The following is a 12,730-nucleotide window of genomic DNA, read 5'->3' as shown; positions in this document are numbered from 1 at the left end:
TGATCTTGTGTGACATACATAAATTTAAATAATGACATATGATGTACATATATGCCTAAACTGTATAAAATTCGAGTAAATAACAACAAAAAGTGCGCATAAAAACAAATACAAGCAAATAAAAGCAAATAAAACTGAAGAAAATTGAAGACAAGTCGATAAGTGCCGCTAAAGTAACAAGCACAAGTTCAAGTTTCCCTGCTTAGTAACCATATACGCAGGCGAGACACATAAATTATATACCCGGACGGCGAAGAACAGGTGTAAAAGTCGAAAGCTGCACTCGAAAGTGTGCAAACACCAAGAAGAAGCGCAATGCTAAAGCGGAAGGGAAGTAAATCAACAACAGTTGTGCTGTAGTTCCGAAATTGTTTTTGTTGTGTTTTTCGTTTTTTTGCGCAAAGCAAAAAAGATACACTTGCCAAGTTGGACGGACGGACAGATAAACAGACGCGCAAAGAAAAGGTGCGCAACCCTCATCAAGTGTATGCTCATATGTTCATATATATGTACATATATATATATGTGTGTATATTTTAATATAAGTTTGTATAAAAAAGGGTACGCTGTTTGCAGCTAACAAGTGTGTGTATCAATAAAAACAAATATCGAAAGCAAAAATAAGCTACATTGAAAAATAAATACAATAAATATTTCAAATACTTATGTGAGTCCCTGCATATGTGCGAATACTCGCTAACATACACACCCATACAACAACAACAACAAAACTAACCACTACCAACGTGCATTCAGGCGTGTAAACGCGGCGTAAGCATTGCATATGCCGATTATTACCACAAATAACTTGCCAAAAGTGTTGCAATTTAATAACTAATACTCAAAAATGTCCACTACGTCAACAAAAACAACTTAAATAACTACTTTGAAAATTTTTGTGAAAATAAAAAATCATATTTTCTACGAAAATCGCTGCCGAAACTTATAAACATGGATACCGTTGCTATTAAAACCGCGCCACCGCATGCGCCGCTTGCTGCCACACAACAACAAAATGCCATTCAACAGCAGCAGCAAACGCTGCCCGCCAAAGCGCCCAAAAATAATGCCGATTTCTATACGAAAACCAGTGTTGGCGCATTTTTTCAAACCTGCAAGGTGAGTTGCTATTTTTTTAATTTTTTTATGTTTGTTAGTGTTTTTTCTTTTACTTCTGGCGCTGTTAGCTATGCAAGAATTATGGAAATTTTTTTAAGTTGTAAGCATTTGGGTGACACACATACAAATTTTATTGCTAAACAAATTTTCTTTAGTTTTTATTATTTTTGTTGAATGTTGGAGTTGTTGTAACGAGAAAAACACTATATTGCATTTATAATCTTTTTATGTCTATATATTAAAATTTTTTGTTTTTAGCTTTTATAAGTATATTTTTTCTTCTATATTTGTGAGGCGCTTCTCATCTTATAATTTGTGGTTTTTAATTTTCCAATTAATAACAACTTGATATAGAAAAAAATTAAAAAAAAATATTTTGGATATTAAAAAGAAAAATAAAACAAAAAAAAAATACGTTTGGATATTATAATTAAAAATACTGTTTTTGGTATTTTTCGGATATTGTAATGAAAAATACCAACAATATCATATTTTTAATACCAACGAAAGTATTTTGATCATAATAACCGAAAATATTTTTTATTTATATTTTAATACCAAAAAGTATTTTTTTTATTTTTAATGCCCAAAAATATCTTTTTTTTTGTTTTTTAATAATCCAAAATATTTTTTTTTAATTTATTTATCCCAAAATTGTTTTTAGTCTTGTTGCAATTTGCAAAATAATTAAAAATGCAATTATCTTAATTAAAAGATTAGATTATATAAAATATATCATAGCGAATTAAACCTTTTAGACCTCATCAACTCCAAATAATATGCTTAACAAAGTAAGGTTTCCTCCTAACTTTGGCGTCTGCTGGCAAAGGCTTTTAGATTATAACTCCATAGTTTTGTTCAAACTGGTCACTTTTTGTACCATATTTCTATAAATTTGAAATAAAAATAAAATAATTTTTATAAAACTTATTCTTTACAAAGAATTGAAATTAGACCATTAGAGTAAAGGGTATTCTTAATTTTTATATCCATTCATTTCAAAGCTTAGGGGGCACATCGACTAAAAACGTTGATTTTTGGGAATTTTTTAAAAAATAAATTTTTAATTATCTCAAAATACTAATATTTAATTGTATGTAGAATTATATAATATAAAGAAAGAGGTTTTTGATAATTTGTTTGGATAATCACTGCAGCAAGTTCGAAAATGCTGTTTAGAGCAAAATCTGTTTAAAAACTAACTGAAGGAGCTCATTGGACTGGGCGGCTACGCTTTAAATGGAGAAATGGCGTTAACTCAAAAACTGTTTGAGAAATCGATTTGAAATTTAAGTATATTATTTTTAAAGTATAAACAATCGAAATGTGATATATCGATATTTTCTAATTTTCTCACTATGTGTGCCACTTAACAATTGTTTCTTTAAACTGAAGACTTAAGCGGCAAACTTGAATCATTGTTGCCCAGAAAAAATATAAGAAATTACATATAATATATTCACGAATAATGATAGTTTTTACTAGGAAATGTGAGTTTTAGAGAACATATAACATAATTTTAGACTAGATATTTGATGCTAAAGAGTTGTATTTATACCTTTAAAAACAAAATATGGTTTTTTTGAAAAGTGTCGGTTTGACTTATGTTTAAAAAGCTTCACAACTCTCAAAATAATGTTAAAATTCCTTATTTAATCATAAATTTAATTAAATTTTTTACTACATAGTTTTTTTTTTCATTTTTACGAACTAAATTAGTGATAAGCGATATGAAAACATTCAAAATCAATTTATTTTGTTTATTTTTTTCGTTCTTAGACATTAAACTTTTTGAAAAAATTAATATATTTTATATTAATTAAATTTGTTTTTGTTAAAAATTAATATTTTTTTTTGTCAAAAACGATCAATTTTGTTAATTAAGTATACATTATTATTCCAAATATCTTTTTCCGGCTTTATTAAGAGTAAGTCCATAAAGGATACATTTTGTTTTCAAATTTTAATATTTAAAATAAAAGTAAATTTTCAAAGTTTCCTATAACGGAATTACAAAACAGTAAACAAAATAAGATAAAATAATCTAAATAAGATTGTTAAATAAAATTATTGATTTTATTTCCTTAACTCATATATCTATGTATATTACTTATTTCAAAAATATTTTATTACCAAAATTTCTGAAATTCGTTATATAGCTTATAAAAAAACTATTTTTGAAAATTATTATATTAAAATTCCAAAAGGCGTTATATACCATAAAGAAACTATTTTCTATTATTTTTATTATTTTCGAATATTATTAACATGAAAATATAATAAATAAAATTAATCAGAAATTCCGTTTCAATCAAAGCATTATATTGCAATCAGCCCCCTACCCAATCATACCACAAATTCCCAACATACGTTCGCAAAAATTTTATAAACACCAACAACAAGCATGCATACAAATATCCAGCATATGAATGCAGCACAAACAATGTAATTATTGTAATTCAAACAGATTGCGCCGGTGCGCATGCGTCAATGCGCATAAGCGCTTATTAATTGAGTAGCCAGCGGGTAAGCACTTGCGCTGCAATTTACATAAATATGCGCGGAATGCAATTTTTTCAGCCAAAACATTTAATGCTCTACACATGTTTGTACATTGCTACACACATTGCTGAGTATGTGTAAGTCACGCGAATAGCCAGTGGCCACAAAGCTTGCACCCCTGCCTGCTTGTAATTCATGTAAGTCACACTTCACACACACACTCATTCAGATGTGATCTATGGCTCTATTCATGGCTTAGTTTCAATGAGTTTACCCCTTGCGTTTCATATACTTGCAAGTTTTACAAACTTGAATGAAACTTTAATTTATTGGGCGCGTTTTGTTTATCTTTTTTTGTTTGTTATTATGCTATTAATTTTTTATGTTTTTTATAGGCACATTACAGCAAAATATATGCTATTTTGTGCTTATATACATACATTTAGATATATATATATACATACACCAATTCTTTTCTATTTTACGACATTCTGTTTTGCTTGAAAATATTTTATATTCTCTATATATGTTTTTGTTTACAAGTTTTAGCCAAGCGGAAGACGTATATTCCCCTTGAAATGTCATTAACTACGCACACATACAACAATTCTTAACTTTGTGTTTATAATTCTAACAGTTATAAATTTCAACACACAGCCAATAGCCATTTTAAAGCAGTGACAATTGTTGGTGAGCAACAAAAGTTACGCGCATTTCTTTCACAAATACAAATATACAACTTTTTAGTAATATATGTATATGCACACAGTAGAAGCAATTTCATGTATTTAATGACTGCTTTTGGCCACAAACAAGTGTTCTTGCAACAGTTGTCGTTGTCGCCTGACTTGCTGCTTGACTGATTTGTTGGCGTCTTGTCATTATTTTTTACTTAGCTCTGTTTATAGTTATCTATATGTATATGTATATGTATGTATGTTTGTGTGGTGTGCGTTTTGTTTTGGTTCATGGCAATGCCTGTAATGCACAAATAAATTGCTTGCTTACATTTGTACATAAAATAGGCGTATATATGTATATGTATCACATGTGCGTATATAATTATTGCTGTCTAGTATATGTGCTTTTACATGTCTAGAACAAGGTTTGACTTACTTTATGAATTTTTGAAAAGTTTGTGGTTTTCGTTAGTTGACTTTTTTTCTAGCATTTTCCAGTCTATAGCAATTTTTAGGGCATTTTCCTCACAACTAGTTGCGGTGTTTGCTAAATTTAATTACTGCTGACACATACATAAGGATTTACGTGGTATTTTTGTTGTTTATTTTCCAAGCGGTTGACTTAGTTTTGGTTGGCATTTCTGATTATGTGCGGTTTTCCGTATTTTGTTCGTAGTTTTGAATTACAAGATTTTTTTAAAACAAATTATTAAATTTTTTCAAAATAGTGTAAAATTTTTAGGTAATATAAAATTATGGAGTATTTCAAAATTCATTTTAAATAAAAATAGTTTCTACTGAAAATTTTGTTTTTATGTAAATATGCGACTTTCGGTATTTTGTTCGTGGTTTTGAATTTCAAGTTTATTTAAACAAAAAATTTAATTTTTTTTTTTTAAATAATTTATTTAAAAATAATAATAGAAATAATATTTAAAACAAAATAATATTTTTTATTACAAAAAGCTTTTTTTTAATAAAAATATGTTTTTTTATTATTTTCTATTATTATTTTAAAAAATTTTTTAAACAAATGATTCAAAGTCATATAGAAATAATATTTAAAGTGTAATTATAACTTGTTATTAAAAAAAAATTGTGATTAATGTAAAATATAATTTATAATAAAAATTAAAAAAAAAAAATTGTGTAAAAAAATGATAAAAAAAATGCAGTACAAAAAAAGTTTGTATTAAATTTTTTTGGTAAAAAAATTAAAAAAAATTTGTAATAAAAAAATTATAAAAAAAATTTAGTACAAAACTAAAGAAAAATTTTTGTATTAAATAACATTTTTTAAGTACAAATATTCTAAAATAATTTTTTGTAGCCTTTTTGTAATAATTTTTTTTAATGATTTTTTTTGTACAAAATTAAGTCAATTATTTATTAAAAAAATGGAAAATTCAATAGATTAGCATAGTATTTTATTCGCCATCTGGGACCCCAGAGCTTAGCCTTACCTTAATGTATGTACGTATTTGCATTTATAAAAATATGTATATAATACCTGAGTATATATGTAAGTACCTTATACTTATTCTTTTGCTTCAAATTCGCTCGATTTTATATGTCTTGTCAAAGTTATAAGTTTTCCATTTCCTTGTCATCAAAATTTTTGGTTGTTAATTTTGTTACTGTTTAAGTTAAGCATTTTTTTGACACGTCATTTGAGCGAAACACCGTAGCTTGACGCAAGCAAGGGCTCATCGCTGAAAATTTTATTTTAGATTATTTTGTTGTGTTTTTAGTGTGGGTAACTTGTTAGCTGAAAACGTTTTGAACAATTAAAGCGAATGAGTTACAAAAAATGAAATTCAATTATAAGTTTTGAGGAAAACATTATCTATAACAAGTGTTATGCTTACAAAGTTAAGTAAATAGCACACGTCTGAACGAATTCAAAAATAAAATTGTATTTTCGATACTGAAAATTAAAAGTAATATACAAAAGATGTTGGCTACTGCTTTGTGACACAAATAATTTTTATATTAAACCTAAAGGAATAAAAAATAAACTTAATTTTACACTCAATGTATTTCATATAACCAAATATTGCTTAAATATTTAAGTTTTTGGTTAAGTTTTTATAATTTTTGAAAAAAGAACAAAACAGAAAAACTTTTTTGTCAACAATGTTGAATTTTTAATAAATTTTTTGCAAAATATGAATATTTTTTTAAATTATGGAGGTCTGAAAATTCATCACAGTACTTAAAAGTTATATTTTCCACATTCACTAGTAGACTTTTGAGTTTATTATGCCACGGAATCAAAAATAAAAAAAAAAACTTAATAAAACTTAAGTATATATGTACATATAAATATGTATGTATATATATGAATGTATATCGAAGTATATATGCACGTTATAATTTATTTGAGCGCAGTCTACCATCCACTCCATGTCTGTGCTGGCATTTATGCTTCAGTTAGTTAGACTATGAGTCACACATTCACATAGCGGCAACAACCACATACCCGTGCAATTACAGAAGAAGAAAAAAAACAAAAACAACACGAATCGAATTGATGAGAAAACCCCTTTGGCGTGTATGGGTGTCTGCGTATATATTATACTATCTAAATGTATGTGTGTGTTTGTGGGTAGCACAGCTGCGTTTGACTTGGAATAATTATTTTGCAGCAATTATCAGTTGGTGTTTGTTGCCAAGTTAGATTGAAAATCCCGATACTATACTTGCCGTGTAGTACAATGGTTATTTCGTGTATTTTTATTGTTGTTGTAAATGTAATAAACCCCATTTGACTTTGATTTTCAAGCGATTGGCCTTAGGTTTTTGAGTTACTTTTGCTTTGTTTAGGAAAGGTTTTGGTTTAAATATTTTTATTTTTTTAAATTTTTTTTTTAGTTTTTTTTTACTCTTTTGGTTTGCTTTGTTATGAAGTTATGTGCTAAACTAATTTATTAATTAAGCAATTTAGCTTGGCAAGTACTCTATTATCAAGGTGAAGTTTAATTAATATTTCTTAGCAATTATTTATTTAATAATAATTACTTTTTAATAATTTTTAATAATGCTATATAACTATTAAATAAATATTTTGGGTCCGAAATTATATAAATTGACTAAATTGAATAATTATTAATTATTAAAAATTAAATTTTCTATTTCTATTTCTATATATACTGGATGTATATTTATACTTAATATCAATATTGATTGGATTGAATTAAGAAATAATTTTTGCTAATATCTGTTAATTAACTCTTGAGGTCAGCGACATTGAAATTATACTCTGTTATGATGTTTTCAACAATAACTGAATCGATATTATTTTTCACAATTTTATTGAGACAAAATTTTGCAGACAATGCTTTTAAATGCAATAACTAAAAAAAAATTTCTTTCCAATAAAAAAATTAAAATAAGTATTTAAATTAATTTTTTAATTATTAACATTTAATTAAGTTAAAAAAATTATTTAATTTATAAAAACAAATGAATCAAAAAAAAAATAATTAAATTAAATTAATTTTTTAATTTATAAAATTAGTTAATTGAATTTTTTTAAATTGTAATTAAATTAATTAATTTTAATTATTAATTAATTTTTTTAAATTTTATTGTTTTTTATATTTTATAAAAGTATTTGAACAAATAAAGCATATTTTTTTCACAATTTCTTTTTAAAAAATTATTATTTTTCCTAAAAGATATTTTGGTAAATTTTTTTCTATTTGTTCTACAAAACTATTGCTTTGGTGAATGTACAAAGAAATTTTATGATTGCAAAATATTTCAAATTTGTTGCAGATTATACATTATTATTGTTCAACTAAGCATCTGCCCACTTGTCTGCTTATACTAGTCCTTCAGCTTTTGAGTCATCGAGCTGAAATTTTGCCAATGTCTTTTGCTTTTTAAGAAGCTCGTCATATGTCGGAACCGCCGCTGTAGGACCACTAATGGATATAGCTGTCATATAAACTGACGAGTTTGAATTATGTCCCTGTATGGAAATGTTCTGCATTCAACAAGACATCTCCAAAAAATTTAGAGTGGAATACTATTTAAGCCAACTCTATAATTTCCAAACAAATTGTGTAAATCGGATCACTATAACATACAGCTACCATACCAACTGAATTATCAAAATTTAGTCTTTGTACGGAAAACTTTTTCATGTGACGATATATCGTCAAGAAATTTGGTATAGATTATTGTCAAAGACAGTTCCACAACCTCTGAATATATTGTGCAGATCGGATCTATAAATCATATAGCTACCATACATGTTGGCTGATCAAAATTAATTCCTTATTCGTAAGACTTTTATTATTGTCAAGATATTTTAACGATATGTGGCATAGATTCTTACCCGTTGCCTTAGATAAACTTCCTGGAATGTATTCTTCGCACAAATTTTTCAGATCGGACCACTATAACATATTGCTCTTGTACAAACTGATCGATCAAAATCAAGATAAAGTACTATTTCTACGCTTTCATGCTATAAGAAAAGCAACTGTGAAGGGTATTATAGCTTGGATACAGTCGACGTAAACCTTGTTTTTTTTTCTTTCCCATTTATTATAATAAAAAAAAATTTTATCAATTTATTTTTAATTTTCTTTTTATTACTTTTTTTTCACTATGTAATATTTCATTAGTTCCAAGGTGAAAGATTTTTCTTACACATGCACGCATATATTTCATTCCTTTATCCACAAAAGATAAAAAATAATGTAAAAATTTCATTTTCGTAGCATCTAACAACAGCTGCAGCACTGCTGCACATTGATTTGTGGAGTAAATCCCTACAAGTGCTACCAACAAGCTGCCTGTGAAGCCGGTTCTCCGTAGACTCTCACGTACATGTTCAACTTCTAATATCAAATTTTCACATAAAAACATTAGGTACAGTGTGCGTTTCGAAAACAAAATATGAAAATCGAAAAAAACAACAACAATTTTCCATAACACTGATTTTCTTGTGATTGCGCTCACACATTTATTATTTTTATTCTTACAAACATTTTCTTTTCATTTATTTTTTTTCTGTTTCAATTACTGCTTCTTTGCTTTATTCTTCGTCCTGCTGCTTGTTAATCCGCTAACAATGAATGCGCATGCGTGACGTAATAATGCATTGCCTGTCATTAAGGTAAGCAACATATATCAGAATTGTTGTTGTTGGTTTGTGTTGAACGCAGTGAAATGAGTGAGAAATACATTTTTTGGTTGCTTACAACACCTGTGGTATTTTCATCTGCATGTATGTGTGTATGAGCATGTGCGTGAGTTTTGTAAACCACAGTAATTACAAAAACCAAAAGACAAGAAAATTTCGGTTTTGCTGACGCATAAGGAAGCTTTGACAAGCTATGCGTTTATAAAACATATAAAGGGCACGAAATTAGCAACATTTGCGTAGCCAAAAAATGGTTAAGTAAACAGCTTTGAGCTCGAAAAGTAGCTTGTTAAGTTGTGAGCAACACTTGGAGTGCACTGTGAGAAAGAAAAGGTGGCAAAAAAGGCAAGTGTTGACGAAAATATCACTTGAGAGTGGTTTTTGTACACTTTTTTTTCGCATGCGATAATATTTTTTTTGAAATTATTTTTTGATCCAATTTTTGTTTTTATTTATTGATTAAATTTTTTATTTTTTAACATTTGTAAAATATTCTTTTTGTTGTTTTTTGATTAAATTTTCTGTATGTTTTGTATTTTTGTTTATACATATATTCATTCATAAGCGCTTATTGCGTTCACATTTACCCACCTTATGCAATCGCCTGCTACAATTTTCAGTTGCATTTAGCCGAGTCGGTGGCGTAGAAAGGCGCAAAGCGAAATTTCACACGCGCATTTCAATAAATAGCGTTGCAAGAAAATTACAGCAGAATTAATTGATCGCAGCGGTTGAGCGCCTCCAGTGAGACAGCAGGAAAGCGAAATGGCGCTTGAGTAAACACACACGCACACGCAGACACATATAAATGTTTTCTTAAAAGTTTGCTCGTTTTCGTTGTCAACGAGCCACGGCAGCTTTTCCCCACTTCTTTCTTAACCAAAGTGTCGGTGTATGCATATATACTACAGATAAATACATACAAGTATGCATGTGTGTGCTTCAAAGATTGTTAACATTTTTCTTATACACGCATGCCTACTTAATTTATCACTCTCTGCGATTGTGACGTTTAAATAAGCGGAAATTTCTGTAAATTTTTTCTCGTAACTTTTGTTGTTGTTATCTTGTAGCTCTTTGCTGGCGTGCTAATGAAAGCGAATGCGCTAAAATGTGCAGAGCAAGGAAAATCCTAAACAACCCATAGTAAACATATAACAGTGGTGTGCTAAATATATGCGTGGCTTTGATAATTTTGTTGTTTACTTGTTGTTGGTCTTATGTTGCGCGCTAATTGTTGTTATTATGCATTTGTTTATATGTATATGAAATTATATACATATATATATTTATAGTTACATATGTGTAACCAGTGAGCATTTTGCTTTAGATAATATGATTTGAAATGTGGGAAAAATTATTGTTGCATTTTTGCTTATACATATGTACGTTTTTGAATTTTATAAAAAGTCATCTCAAGTTTTTTTGGGATAAAAAATTATCGATTTTCGGTCAAAAAATTCTGAATTTTTTATGATTTTTTATCGAAAATGAAAAAAAATCGATTTTTCTTTTATAGAAAATTAACGTTATAATATTTTTTTAGAAATTTATCGAAATTTTATCGAAAACAAAATAGTATCGATTTTATATCGATTATTAAATACATATTAATTTTCAAAAATCATCAATTTTTTTTATTGTATATGAAAAATATCGGTTTTTTCTTAAGAAAGACTTAACTTGACATGAATTTTTCGAAAATTATCGACTTTTATTATCGAAAACAAAATGCTATCGAAAATTAATTTGATATAAACTTTTATGAAACTATGTCAAAATTAAAAAAAATATCGTTTTTCATAAAAAAATATTGATACTTATTTTTAAAAGTTGTCGACTTTTTATCGGAAACAAAATATTATCGATTTTTTTGATGATAATTAACTTCTTATCAGTTTTTATAAAACTAATAATTTTTTTTCCAAATTGAAAAAAAAAATCGTTTTTCATGAAAAAAATACTTTGATATGAGTTTTTAGAAAACTATCGATTTTTTATGGAAAATTGATTTCTTATAAAGTTTTATAAAATCATAAATTTTATATTGAAAAGAAGAAATTATTCATTTATTGTATTGAAAATAATCTGAATGTTTATAAACCGATCAACTTTTTATCCCAACGAAAACAAATATTTTTTTTAATTGTTTGATATACATTTTTAAAAATTACAGACTTTTTATCGAAGACAAAATATTGTCTATTTTTTTTAACCAAAATCAACTTCACATAAATTTTATAAATTTGTATGTTTATTATTGAAAAGAAGAAATGATCGATTTTTTGTATTGAAAATAAACTAAATTTTATCCAAAATGAAAAAATATATATTTTTTTTAATAATTTGATATAATTTTCTTAAAATTATCGACTTTTTACAGAAAAAAATTTGTTATCGTAGTTTTTTTTATCGAAAATTAACTTCGTATATCGAAGAAAATATGTTATCGATTTTTTATCGAAAACTAACTTATATATTTTTTATAAAGTTAGGGTTTTTTTGTTTTAAAAATAAGAAACTGTCGATTTTTTATCGAAAATAAATTTGGAAAATAAAAATTATTTACATTTTGTCATAAATATTTTATTCTATTATTAAATAATAAATTATTTGTTATTGTTGTGAAATATATAGTTATTTTGTTTACATAACCTCACATAAAAAAATGCAGAAAACTCCTTATGGGCAATCTAGCAACGAATTTCCAATACGTCATCGGACGTTGATCAAGATAAATCGATTTTTGTACAAAATATGGTATGAATATAGATAAGGAACTTAAAAAGTTCAACATCAGCAGCAGTTATTTGCCCTTGAACTAAAAGCCTTCTATCGCTCAACCCGTTGGCATTTAATTATCAATTGAGATTGGCTACTGTAATGCATCAGCATGAGGGCTCCTTAATATGTAATATTTTTTCAATGCATTCATTGAGTGTTTTTGATGCTTTCCACAGCGATTTGACCTATTGTTAGTATATGAGTTTTTCATCATCACGAAATGGATATTTGAAAAAGCTGTGCTATATGTCATCGACTGTGGAGACAATAACCATAGGAATTGTCAGCGAATTGTATATGAAACAAAAGGAACAAACATGTTTCAATACATTTATAGCCAAAAACCAAAACTTTAAAAAAAATGTCAAACAAATATAATAAATGGAAATTTAAATAAAAATTTCATTTTATAAATTTATTGATGAGTTTTCTTAATTTTTATGTTTATTAATGTTAAAGCTTAACATTTTTCATGCGCTCAGTAGGC

General features: G+C 26.9%; 1 protein-coding gene across 2 annotated transcripts in view; it reads left to right on the top strand.

The window, feature by feature from the left end:
* LOC105227501 (uncharacterized) overlaps positions 1-12,730 on the top strand; it is a 157,179-nt gene that overhangs the window by 73,683 nt on the left and 70,766 nt on the right. The window contains exon 1 of one of the 2 annotated variants that reach the window (XM_049455336.1): positions 424-1,119. The exons of the other annotated variant lie outside the window; for it this stretch is intronic. Within the exon in view, the coding sequence (XP_049311293.1) occupies positions 952-1,119 (168 nt within the window). The 5' untranslated portion in view covers positions 424-951. Of the gene's footprint in view, positions 1-423; positions 1,120-12,730 lie in introns of those variants that run through there. 2 annotated transcript variants of the gene reach the window in all.

Source organism: Bactrocera dorsalis, chromosome 4, assembly GCF_023373825.1.
Source record: "Bactrocera dorsalis isolate Fly_Bdor chromosome 4, ASM2337382v1, whole genome shotgun sequence".
NCBI classification, from domain to species: domain Eukaryota; kingdom Metazoa; phylum Arthropoda; class Insecta; order Diptera; family Tephritidae; genus Bactrocera; species Bactrocera dorsalis.
The sequence above is the reverse complement of the archived record's forward strand: the minus strand, read 5'-3'. Positions and strand labels throughout refer to the sequence as shown.